Source organism: Nuphar pumila, chromosome 1 (assembly GCF_984573655.1).
Source record: "Nuphar pumila chromosome 1, dmNupPumi1.hap1.1, whole genome shotgun sequence".
NCBI classification, from domain to species: domain Eukaryota; kingdom Viridiplantae; phylum Streptophyta; class Magnoliopsida; order Nymphaeales; family Nymphaeaceae; genus Nuphar; species Nuphar pumila.
In genome coordinates this window covers 39,031,337-39,044,537 of record NC_143249.1, presented here as the reverse complement: position 1 = coordinate 39,044,537, position 13,201 = coordinate 39,031,337, and the positions used below count along the sequence as shown (strand labels likewise).

At 41.3% G+C, this 13,201-nt stretch overlaps 1 protein-coding gene across 2 annotated transcripts; it reads left to right on the top strand.

Annotated features, from left to right (window-relative positions):
• The first annotated feature begins 2,062 nt into the window (after nucleotides 1-2,062).
• On the top strand, nucleotides 2,063-4,003 carry LOC149848749 (uncharacterized). Of its 2 annotated transcripts, XM_089997193.1 has the most exons (4): nucleotides 2,100-2,647; nucleotides 3,063-3,248; nucleotides 3,320-3,639; nucleotides 3,719-4,003. In XM_089997193.1, the coding sequence occupies exons 1-3, from the start codon at nucleotides 2,189-2,191 to the stop codon at nucleotides 3,602-3,604; spliced, it is 930 nt and encodes a 309-aa protein (XP_089853319.1). In that variant the 5' UTR covers nucleotides 2,100-2,188; the 3' UTR covers nucleotides 3,605-3,639; nucleotides 3,719-4,003. The 2 variants fall into 2 exon arrangements, with proteins under 2 accessions (XP_089853312.1, XP_089853319.1); XM_089997186.1 differs by having other exon boundaries at nucleotides 2,063-2,647; nucleotides 3,320-4,003.
• The last annotated feature ends 9,198 nt before the right edge of the window (nucleotides 4,004-13,201 follow it).

The window sequence follows — 13,201 nt, the reverse complement described above, 5'->3', positions numbered from 1 at the left end:
GCCCCCACAAATCTTATATTCAATAAATAGCAAAAAAAAGGGCTTACCCAACCGGAGTTCCATGAAGTTAGTTGTTTGGAAGCCTCACATTAGGATGGAAACACCATTTTCATGTGTTGCAGAAATATGGTTTTTGTCAAAATGTTGTTTTGAGAATGGAGTTGTCAAAAACAACTGAGAGCATGAGAGCACTAAGAGAAACTCTGCAATTCACCTCCAATTCAAGGATCCCAAACAACGGAGAGCACTGAGAGAAACTGCAATTCACCTCCAATTTAAAGTTCTCAAACAGAGCTCTAAACAACAAACTGTTAGCAGTTCGTCTCCCTCTCACCCATATTACAAAGATGTGTGTGGGAATCAATATTGTTAAAAGAGCGCCCTCTGCCCCCAGCCTAAGGTATGAAAATAATAATAATAATAAAATGATGATAATAAAAATAATAATATGAAGTATTTTTTTATTTATTTGTAATTTTAAATATTTTTTATAGTTTTTTTTTTAAGTTTTCAAAACAAAATTTGAGGTTTACACCTCAAGGCGTAACCTTGCCTCAGTTTTTGGTGCTCACTTTGCCTCAACGCCTTTCACAACGGGAATCAATTATGAAATTATAAGACAACTAATATTCTAATAAATAATTTCATGACATGCCAAAGCATTTTCCTGTGTAACGGGCAATAAGACAATGCTTGGCCACTGGCAATTACCTTACCTGCCAACAGTACGACGCCCCCAAGTATTCAGTAATTTACCCAAAGCCCCTTTCTATATCAGCTATTTACAAAAGACCTCCCAACTTTTAAGTGATTGCATTTAACTGCCTGCTGCTTTATATGAATGATTTTAAATACAGGTTGCAGGTATAAATGTGCATTTTTTAAAATTTTTACTAAGCAATTCATTTTTTTTTTATGTTTGACAAGAGAAAAATGTGGTTCAGTTGGTGGGGCCCAAAATAGGGGGGGGGGGGGGGGGGGGGGGGGGCTCTGGTAGGAGCAGCTAGTGCACATCACCTTGTGTTGGGGAGTTGCAAGTTCGAATCTCAATGGTATGTATCGTTGGTCTGTCTAATGTCTAACCCCAGACTGCCTTTCAAAAAAAATCTCTCAACCTATTTTTTATTTATAAGTCTGATATTTCGGTCTTCACTCAAGTGTGAAACTCTTGACATCTTCATCTTTAAGACTTTAAGCTGATCTACCTAGCTAAGTGTGCAGGCTGAACCCTTTGTTGTCTTTTGATCTTTTGCTAAACAAATCAACAATCAGTGCATTTTAGTCATGTTTTATTGAAATAACAAAAGCCAGCTGATTGATTTTAACACTGAGCTTGTTTTTTTAAACAGGTGGTTAACTGCAATAACCAAAAGAACCAAACACTGATTTTTTTTTAAATAACTCATAACTTAGACCCTTTTCCTAAATTACTCAAAATAGTTGACGGATGGAAGATTTGTTAGGGGCTTGAATAACATGCATTTCCAATTTTCCAAGGTACCAACGAGGTCAGATCATGTGACAATGCCAAAACACAAAATTGAAATCACCACTTTTTGCACAAAATTTGTCTTTTGATCTCTCTCTTGAGGAGCGCCCCAAAGAGGTTTGGCATAGTGGGACAAAGGCTTAAGCCGCTAGGCAGGCGATCTAGGTTCAAATCTCATGAGCATCTCTTGCTTAAGTCCAAGTGTGGCGACTCCTTTAAGAGTAAGAGGTAAGCTCATAAAGTTTTATGCTGTCAAAACAGTGATCAAGGGGTAAGCTCAGAGAGTTTTATGCTGTCAAGACAGTTATGGTAAGAGCGGGCTAGGTCTCTAATGTGTGAAGAGATAAGGTGCAATATGATTGCACAAATATTTGTGCATTAAGCACCTGATCACCCTCCATCTTGAAGACAGGGGCCTGTCGGTTGTGGGGCTAAACCATGGAGGGGCAATCAGGTGCTTAATGCACATATTTTGTACCATGTGATTGCATCCGATCCGGATTCGGCGTAAATAAAAAAAAATATAATCTTTCTTGATACGCCGAATACTCTTATTGCCCACTTTACACACAGAACCAACTCATTAGCATAAAGAATAGGGGCCCGGAAAGGAAGACGCTTCCACACTCTTCTTCCTTGACAGATCAGAGAGAGAGAGAGAGAGCAGAAGCAACCCCCCTGCTGAGCTGAAGTGTGAAGATGCACGCTAAATCCGATTCGGAGGTGACGAGCCTCGCCCCATCGTCGCCTCGACGGCCGGTGTACTACGTGCAGAGCCCCTCCCGCGACTCCCACGATGGCGAGAAGACGTCGCTGCACTCGACGCCGGTGCTCAGCCCGATGGGATCCCCTCCCCACTCCCACTCCTCCGTCGGTCGCCACTCCCGTGAGTCCTCCGCCAGCAGGGTCTCCGGCTCCCTCAAGTCGGGCTCCACCAAGATCGACCACAGCGGCAGGGCCGGCAAGAGGAGCAAGCCCTGGCGGGGAATCCCCGCCATCGAAGAGGAAGGATTGCTCGAGGAAGATGAAGAATCTAAGGGAATCCCGCGCCGCTGCTACTTCCCCATCTTCGTCCTCAGCTTCGCCCTTCTTTTCTCTTTTTTTTCTCTGATTCTTTGGGGAGCCGCCCGCCCCCAGAAGCCGACCATCACCATGAAGGTTTTCTTTCTTTTCATTCCTTTTTACTATCCTTTTCTGATCTGAAAATTGAAGTAATTGGGGAGGGTGGCATCGATCTCCGGCTAATTAGATAAGCTATCTTCGCATTTCTTCATCGATACAACTCTTATTCCGCACTGCAATTGTATTCTGCTACCAACTATTTGTATCCTATGTGGATGATCTGATCTGTAAGGACCATGGTCGGCATTTGTTTGATTCTGTGTTTCTTAGAAATCTTGATCAAACCCATCGTTGCAAATGTGGTAAAAATCATTAAGATCTCGCCTTTCTGTAACTCTATCGCCATTTATGGTCTTTATCATAAGCAGGATCTTAAATTGGGCAGGTCGATCTAGACAAAATGACTGTGAATGACACATTTTGATTGGAATTCGGCATCTTTCTTTGGCAGAGTATCAGCTTGGAGAGCTTCTCGTTGCAGGCCGGATCCGATGCTTCCGGTGTGCAGACAATCATGCTTTCCATGAATTCGACTGTGAAACTTGTTTTTCGGAACACGGCAACGTTTTTCGGAGTCCATGTCTACACTTCACCACTGGATCTGTACTACTCACAGTTGAATGTAGCTACTGGATATGTAAGCGTGTCATCCCTTCCACAAAAACATGAATTTTGGGCTTCACTAATTTGGTTGTGTGGTTGTGGCAGATCAATAATTTCTACCAAAGGAGGAAGAGCCAGAGGACTTTGAGTGTGTCATTGCAAGGAAACAGGATTCCATTGTATGGTGCTGGATCTAGTTTGGCAACAACTGGAACTCCTACTAACAATGTCCCTATGAATCTCACCTTTGTTGTGAGATCAAGAGCTTTTGTTTTAGGCAAACTTGTGAAGCCCAAGTTCTCTATTGAGGTTCAGTGCTCTGCAGTGTTGGATCAAACCAAGCTTGGCAACTCCGTTCCTCTGCACAACTTATGCCAATTTGATGATTAAGAAGGAGACCATGCTTGTGAAGAAATGAGAAGGTGGTAAGGTTTCTTCTTCCTCATTTTTCCTTGATTTTGGTGTGCCTGCGGATGATTTGTTTGGTGTCAGGCTCTCTGAAAGCACATAGCAGGGAGCATTGTGGTAGCCAAAAAGCCTGGCATAAATGGTGGATTCTTTCTCAGGAGGCCTCTTTTTGTATGGGAGTATTGTCTATAAGTGAACTCTCTCTCTCAATAAAAACACTACTTAATATATGTATGTTTCTATTCATTAAGTAGGCCTTTTTGGCCTTTGAATGCCTATCGCTTGATATTTAGGATTTCTTGGGAAATGCTGATTATAGATTTTGTATTATAGTACTAGAGAAATAATCTGCCATTTATCAATCAAATTGATTATTTTTCATTTTCTTGTGCCTCAGTGAGATATATTTCTACTTGCATCTAGTTGTTTGAACTTCAAGCTGCAATTTATTTGATAGCGGGAACTACTTATTTGCATCACAAAGCATTAATAATAGGGTTTAAATGCCCAGGCCTAAACATGTCTTGGATTGAGTTGATGAGATTCAGTGACCAGTGACCTGTGTTTTAAAATTGTGGTTTCTTCTCTTATTTTTCGTGTGTTAATGGGGTTATTGGTTATTGCTTCCACTCTGTGTTCGCACCATGTTCATTTTTTAATAAAAGTTAATCGAGCTTTTGGCGTTTAGACCATTGGTGAGCTTAATGATTTGGAAGAATCTTGGTAAGTCCTAAGCCAGCTTAAATCTGATCCAATGGGTTTGTGAACTAAAAGTTGATGCCCTTAGGCTGGCTGTGAGCCTGTGTCAGCTGGGTTATGTGTGGGGAAGAGTTAAGAGGACATATCTGTAGTTGTTGATACAAGCCAATTTATCATTCTCTTCTTTTACTTTCTTTTTCTTGAATCAATCAATTAAGCAGATTGGAATCAGCTAACCATGTCCTTATGAGGACTATGATTAAAGGAAATGATTGGAAGGTTTTTTGATGAGGCAAGTCGTGTTCCACGATTCACATGTTTTCCTACCTTTTAGAGTTGGATATCCCATTTTTAGCGAAGAAATTTACATTAAGGCTCTGTTTAGGAGCCAGTGTTGGGAGCTGTGAATAACATCCTGAAATCTGCTCATTTATAACGCCATCTCCCCTCCCAACACCACTCTGTTATCCTTCTCCACTCTCGAAAATGAGATTTCAATCGATGGAGATGACTGGGATTCTGTGAATCCCCATTGCTGCCGCACCCAACTATGGCTCCCAAACAAAGCCTAAATGGTTAATGTGATGTACAAACAAGAGAAAATTGTTAACAGGTAAACAAACGCTGGAGAAGTTTATTTATTTTTAATGTAAATCATTAGTACAGCTCACATGGTGGTATTTTGCACTACTCAACATCAACAACAATTATCTTATAGAGTGATAGGACAGGATTTGTCATAAAATTGAGATTATGCCGTTTCTTTCTTTATCAGAGAGAGGGCCGGGGCTTCTTGAAAAGGGGGAGTGAGGGTGGTTATGAAAGGAGAAGGTTCGGAAAGCGCCGAGTTATTAAAATAAGTCATGTTTTCCCATGTTACAACTTCCATACCAATTCGATTGACCTGGAATGGTTCGGTTAAACATTGTAATAGGGATCTCGGTCTTGACTCTTCTGTGTGGTATTCACTCTTGATCGGCTCTTGGAATGAAAAATAGCAGTGGAGCAGCACCGCCTAGAGAAAAGGCACCGATGCCTGGTACCCATATAAGAATCCGGTATCTCGTAAACAGGGTTTCTACTTTGTACCCACTTAAGATTCGATGATCTATCGTGCAACCGATTCATTCTCCATCCAGCACTCGCTTGAAAGCTTTTAGTTATGACTGAAATAATAAGCACTCGAATGGGCCTTTGAGGGCTTGGAGGTGATCGGCGTATGAATGAGGTACCTTTTTAGCAGTATTCAGTCTTTCTTGCACTTGTCGGTCCATTCGAACTTCGCATTCTTTTTTATAAGCTGGTTCATGGATGCGAAACTTTTATGCTTGTTAATTATTTTTGAAGTATGCAATAAAGGTTGGAAACTGAAATACGACTTAACTAAAAGAAATTTTCTTCAAAAAAGTAATATGATTTTACTAAAACTGGACAAATAAAATGCACAACCATATACCTAACCGCACTGCCATTGGCAGAGTTCTGACCCTACTAATGTCAGTCCCAAGCCTGGATAAAGGAGGGTTGGCATCAATAGCAAATGACCATGAAACCCTAGCTACATCCGACGAATATGAGTCCTAAGCCAACTCCATGTAGTTGTGATAAGGCTTGACGATGATGATGATACCATAGTGACAAATATTGTGAGATTTTTGAAAATCGCGTGATAATATTGTGAGAAATTGCCTGAAAGATTAAAATGACAATTTCTCGCAAGATTTTCTAAATATCGTGAGATTTATGAAAAAAAAACATAACTACCGTGATTTAAACGTGATATTTACGTTTTAAATGGCTATTTATTGTAAAAAACTACATATTTTTATTTTTTAAATAAATTTTATTAATATTTTCTTATTTTTTGCCGAGAATTTGCCAAAAAAATGTGAGATTTATGAAAAAATTTCAATTTCTCATGAGTTTTTGAAAAATGAGATTTTGCTGATAAAAATGTTTTGTCACTATGGATGATACCTAGCCGCACTGTCATCTTATGACCACAATCATCTTGCTAAATTTCGAAATGTATTGATTAAGAACAAGGCTGTGCTTATCTGGTAGTGGGAATTCCTGAATGTCACCAAATTGATGGGATGTGATGAGTTTGAAACCCATGGAGAGAATCCCTTGCAGCAAGGTTGAAGCTGGGTAAACTCCACATAGTTTTACGGGTCGGAGGCCTGCCAATGCACAATCCGTGCCTCCGGCCCTCTAAAGAAAACAAAAACAAAAAGAACTATGTAACATATACAATAACCACATATCTCTGTCATGATTTCTCTAGAGAAGACGGCCACCTTTAACTCCAAATAACAAGTAGATTTTAAAGCTGACTATAATTAAGGAAAAAAAATCTAAGTGGCAAAAAAAAAAAAAAACTATTTGACATGTACAAGAACTACATATTTAACCCATGATTTTTTTTTCTGAAAGTTAAGCTGGGGTTAGGGTTTGAATTTGCAAAATCATACAACATACCAATGGGGTTTGAACTTGCAACGTCCCAACACATGGTGATGTGCACTAACAGCTCCTACCAAACAAGCAGAGCCCCCGTTTTGAACTTGCAACGTTCCAATTAAGCTATGTCACATGGGTGCGGGTGCGGGTGCGGGTGCGGGTGCGACACGGGTGCGACGCAATTCCAAAAAATTTGGACACGGGGACTCGGCTATATATATATATATATTAAAAAATATATATTATAAATATATATATTTTAAATATTATAATTATATATATATAACAATAAATTAACACATAAAGATTGTAAATTTTAAAGCAAAAAAAAAGCAATTCTTAACAACACAAACTTACCAAAATATAACACATAAAGAAGCTTGTGAGTGTGATAAACAACAAAACTTATCATAAATCTGCCTCATCGTCTGAATTAGAAGGAAGAACAGGATCGATGTAGTCCATGTTGAGAGTATGTAAATTATGTTCTCCCTCCAAGTCAAAATCTTCTGGATTTACATCCCAATTCTTGGATGGTCCACAACTGCATCAAAAAATCACTATATTAGTATCTAACTTAAAACTTTGAATACAAATATGAAATATTTAAATATAAACTTTGAATACAAAGAAAAAAAAATACCTATACTCTTCTTTGGTGCGGCGAGAAATTAATCGTAGATTTGAGTGAACATATACCAAATCCTCTGCTCTTTTACTAGTGAGTTTGTTTCTTTTAATGTTGTGAATTTGAGCATATGTACTCCAATTTCTTTCACAACAAGATGATGTAGCAGGTTGAGATAACAACTTCATTGCAAGACGTTGCAGATTTGGTGTCTCTGATCCATATGTTGCCCACCAATTAAGGGGATCTTCCTCGTCCCTTGCCACAAGTGCTGCTAAAGAATAAAATCTTCCAGTAGAAAACTTGCCAAACTCACTATTTACAACCTTAAACATGTGAGGATCATTAAAAACTCTTCCCAAATATATCATTCTATTTCTTGATATCTCAGGATCTTCATTTGGAGAAACACGACCAACACCTGCTGTCAACCATTTTTTTGCATAGTATTTTGGATTGAGAGAGTGTGCCATGCAATGCAAAGGTGTATTGCTTTTATCCCATCTTCTCACTAAAACTGAATGTACATGATTGTAAAATTCCGAATCATAAAGTGCAATATCTTTCTTCTCATGTTTAAAAATGATACTTTGAACTTTTTCAATCATATTGTCCCACATTTCATAAATTCTATGAAGCATGGGTACATCTCTGTCAACTTCTCTCAGCATTTCCCAAATAGGCTCTGTAAATTCAACAAAATATGTAATTTTATCCCACCAAAAATCATCACAGATGCATTTTTTGATAGCTTGAGCCTTGACATCATCTTCAGTACGATAAAAATCCCAATCTTGATCAGCCACCATCATCATCAATGCATTCTTGAGTTGCTTAATTCTTTTTATCATAACAATTAGAGAAGCAAAACGAGTTTCAGCAACTTTCAGTAACTTGAGATCAGAATGCCTATTAAATATAGAAAGGGCATGATGATGGTTTACAACAAAATTTCTAATATTTCGAACATCATGCTCTATTTCCTCAATCCATAAGCACATTTCATGTGCATGTGCATCATCTTTTGATGGATTGCATATACTCTTAAGTGCCAAATTTAAACTGTGTGCTGCACAAGGAGTCCAAAAAATATGTGAATATGTATCTTCACTTGCCAAATTCATTCCTGCACGACTGCAAACTGAAGCATTGTCAGTAATGATTTGCACCACACTTTCTTCACCCACTTCTTTTATCACTTCAACAAATAATCTCTTTAAATATTCAGCATCTTTATACTCTCCAGATGCATCAACAGTCTTCAAAAAGATTGGCCCATTTAGTGAGTAAGCAATGAAGTTTATCAGTGGTCGCCTTTGTATATCAGTCCACCCATCAGAAACAATCGACACTCCATGTCGTTTCCATGCAAATTTTTGTGTCTCTAGCAAGTCTTCAATTCTATTTTTTTCCTCTGCAAGAATGACTGTTCTTAGTTTTTCTGAACTAGGAGGCACATAACCACTCAAATTGCAATTAGCCAAAGATGTAATCATATCTTTCCAGTATGGACTTCTAGCTACATTAAAAGGAATTGAGCTTGAGTAAAAGAATCGACCAATCTTTTTATCAATTTCTGCTCTTGCCATGTTTTTGAATGACGCTTGTATTGTTTTATTGCTTTCCATCTTTCTTTTCTTTAAAAGCTCTTCTTGTGTATCACTAGCAGTAGGAAAAGACAAATTAATCGAATCGCTTTTCATCTCTGCAATTTTCTTCTTTTCAGCTTCCTCTTGTTCTTTTTTTAATTGCTTTAACATGTCTTTGTCAACCCCAGAACATGCCCTAATTCCTTGACCACGAATATGCAAAAGATGTGCTTTCACACGCGTATAAGAACCTGTGAAAACAGTCTTACATAGATTACAATGAAACTGCACATTCCCACCACCACCACTACTAGCTTTTATCCCTTTTGTCACAAGCCTCCAAAGTGGTTGAGAAACATCTAATTCAGGGTTAGAACTTGAACCAAATGTATTGACACTACCGCTAGAACTCGCCATTATATCTGAAAAGTGAAAACTGAAAAGAAAATAATTAAATAAGTAAATAAAATAAAGTTAATAAAACAAGGAATATTGGAGGGGCCGAGCCCCTCTTCTGCGAGCAGAGGGTGCAGGGAGGGGGGCCGAGCCCCTCCTCTGTGAGCAGAGGGTGCAGGGAGGGGCCGAACCCCTCCCCTGCGAGCAGAGGGTGCAGGGAGGGGGGCCGAGCCCCTCTTCTGCGTGCAAAGGGTGCAGGGAGGGGGGCCGAGCCCCTCCTCTGCGAGCAGAGGGTGCAGGGAGAGGCCGAGCCCCTCCCATGCGAGCAGAGGGTGCAGGGAGGGGGGCCGAGCCCCTCCTCTGCGAGCAGAGGGTGCAAGGAGGGGCCGAGCCCCTCCTCTGCGAGCAGAGGGTGCAGGGAGGGGGGCCGAGCCCCTCCTCTGCCAGCAGAGGGTGCAGGGAGGGGGGCCGAGCCCCTCCCCTGCGAGCAGAGGGTGCAGGGAGGGGGGCCAAGCCCCTCCTCTGCGAGCAGAGGGTGCAGGGAGGGGGCCCGAGCCCCTCCCCTGCGAACTGAGGGTGCAAGGAGGGGGGCCGAGCCCCTCCTCTGCGAGCAGAGGGTGCAGGGAGGGGCCGAGCCCCTCCCCTGCGAGCAGAGGGTGCAGGAAGGGGGGTCGAGCCCCTCTTCTGCGTGCAAAGGGTGCAGGGAGGAGGGCCGAGCCCCTCTTCTGCGTGCAAAGGGTGCAGGGAGGGGGGCCGAGCCCCTCCTCTGCCAGCAGAGGGTGCAGGGAGGGGCCGAGCCCCTCCCCTGCGAGCAGAGGGTGCAGGAAGGGGGGCCGTGCCCCTCTTCTGCGTGCAAAGGGTGCAGGGAGGGGGCCCGAGCCCCTCCTCTGCCAGCAGAGGGTGCAGGGAGGGGCCAAGCCCCTCCTCTGCCAGCAGAGGGTGCAGGGAGGGGCCAAGCCCCTCCCCTGCGAGCAGAGGGTGCAGGGAGGGGGGCCGATCCCCTCCTCTGCGAGCAGAGGGTGCAGGGAGGGAGGCTACGAGCAGGGTCGACATACCTGACGGAGGGGGAGGCGGTGGCTGCCTGTCGCCGGAGTTCGGATCGCCGGCGTGGTTGCAGGAGAAAGCTGCAGGGGCTGAGGGGGAGAGGCAAAATCGAGAGGGTAAGCCCCTCTCCCTGTCGATAAACCCCTTTTAGGGTTCGGCTGCCAAAAAAAATTTGGATCTGGGTCGGGTTTGGACCCGACCCGACCCGGATCCAAAACAAAATTTTAAACTCGAATTGGACAATTTTGGACTCGGTCAAAGTTGACCGAGTCCAAAATGTGGTCGGACTCGGCCCAGACTCGTTGACCGAGTCCGACTCGGAGTTGACCGAGTCCGGGCCGAGTCCAAAGCCGCACCCGAGTCCGCACCCGAGTCCGTGCGTGTCGACGCGGGTGCGGCAACCCTTTAGCCGAGTCCGTGTGACATAGCAATTAAGTCATGATTTTTTTTTTAAAGGCAAGCTGGGTTAAGAAGACCCCTACCAGATATCTCTTAAGCCCCATGTGGCAGAGGGATTCGAACCTGGGCCTTCAGCTTAGCACAGGAACCTGGGCCTTCAGCTTAGCACAGGACCCCGCTTACCACATGGGATATCACCTCAGTCCCAATTAACTCACGATTGCCCTACCAAAGGTGGTACAAGTTGTTTTTTAAAGCTCTCTAACTTTGGAAAAAACATTCAACCATATATAGTGATAATATTTGCTAAGTACAAAGGCTTTTGGATCACATTGGGTCATGTTGTTTGATCCAATTAGACCACATTGATGGATTCAGCACGTTCAAAACAGTAAGAATTGGCTTTTGAGTCATTAAAACACAATTTACGACCCGCTAATGTATCACATTATAAAATCCTTCTTAATGATGTACTTGAACGATCTAAGAGCCGAATTCCCACTAAGAAAAACATGTAAATCACTCCGGTAAGGTAAGTTTGATAAAAAAGAAAAAGAAAAAAAAAACAAGGCATTTGTAAAGCACGTTATAGCCTATATATAAGTGGGAGTATAAATATTAACTTCTCTAATTGCCTACACTTTATTTCCTAATACAGATTCTTTCCAGACCAGGATTTACTTGTTCAGATTATTTTCAGACTTGAATAGGATTTGAGTCAATGTTTCTATTCAAATCTATGTTCAGATTTGGATCTAATCTGATCCATTTGTAGTTATTTGCATGTGAAGACCTACATTTGGGTCTTATTTTATTTTATCCATCCAGTATTACTACAAAGATCTGATCCAGATTTAATGTGCATCATTGGATCTTATTCAAATCTGGAATCAAATGTGGATTTAGTGCACAATGTTTAGATTTGATTTTGGATCAAACATCATCAGACCTATATTTGATTCACTTGCACCCTATAGCCAAGTGATTTCTTTTTTGATATTTACACGGAGAAACTGCCTTCAGGATCAAAGACCTAGCCGCGGTGTCTCTGCCTGCCGTACTTACGGTCACTGTCTTGATAGCGTAAAACTCCATGGGCTTACTCCTTACCCTCAGAGAGCAAACACATTTCGGCCTGCGTAAGGGATGACACCCATGGGATTTGAACCTAGGCCACCCGCCTAGAGGCCTAGGCCCCATCCCACTACGCCAAACCCCTTTGGGGCACAACCAAGTAATTTCTTGTGAAGCCATTCCAGCAGATTTATATTATGACTTGGTAGTTGATAGAGAACAGTTTCTGAGAAGGGATACAAGGATGGCCACACAGACCAATCACATGCTCTGGGGCCCATGGAATATGTGATTGGCGTGTGTCATATAGGCAAGCACTTAAGCGATCCCTGGATCTCTCTCAACAGTGAGACGGTTGTCTCTTGTTGCACTAAAATATTGTTATAGTTTCATGATTGGTAGGGGTGTCAAGGGGTCCGAACTCTGCCAAAATAGTTGGTCCATACCCGGATCCATTTAGGAGGCATCAGTATTGGATCCGGATTCAAATCTAATCTGATCCTTCATAAGAAAAACCATACCTGATCCGATAAAGATTACATAAATCAAACACGGTCCAAACCTGGTAAAAATATGTTTTTAAGTTTGTTACATTGAAAATTTGCAGAACTTAATAGGAACTCGGGCCGGATCTGGGTTTGGTATAAAATTTCATAAACAGTACTCGGAACATTTAATGATCGAACTTCATGGGTCCGACTTGAATAGTTAATCAGACCCCTTCCTTTGTTACCAAACCCTGACCGCGATACAGGTCGGTTTGGGGTCATACCCGACCCATTGACACCCCTAATGATTGGTATATTATCCAATAATAGATCATGAAGTATTTTAATCCCAAACAAAGTCAGCATCACAATAACCTCTCCATTCATGACTGTCCTTTTCTTTTTATAAAAAAGAAAAACCATAACGCTTTGGATATAATGAAAAATAAGTAAAAAAAAATATTTAAGAATCTAGCTAATTCACCATGAACAACAACCTAATAAATAATTTATGTGCCAAAATTCAAGTAAATTCATAAGTGAAATTGCTTGTAGTTCCATGCTAAAAATGACAATATGAGAAAGTTGTTATATGTTCTTTTATAATTGAGTATGCAATCATATTCATCCTTGTGAAGTATGCGGTTCATGTCTTATTATTTAATTAATAAGCAGCCTTTTAGTTTTGCATTTTTTTTTAATAAATACGCCATTTATCACTATTTGTTTGCGATCAATACGTTATTATTAATTATAATATGGTTAATAATTGATTACATTGTAAAACCATAATATATAT

What these genes read in the sequence shown, in the direction of transcription:
- LOC149848749 (XM_089997186.1), top strand. Translation starts at nt 2,189, where the DNA reads ATGCACGCTAAATCCGATTCGGAGGTGACGAGCCTCGCCCCATCGTCG. An exon ending in AGCCGACCATCACCATGAAG is followed by an intron (nt 2,648 to 3,062) that starts GTTTTCTTTCTT and finishes TTTCTTTGGCAG; the next exon opens with AGTATCAGCTTGGAGAGCTT. An exon ending in TGAATGTAGCTACTGGATAT is followed by an intron (nt 3,249 to 3,319) that starts GTAAGCGTGTCA and finishes TGGTTGTGGCAG; the next exon opens with ATCAATAATTTCTACCAAAG.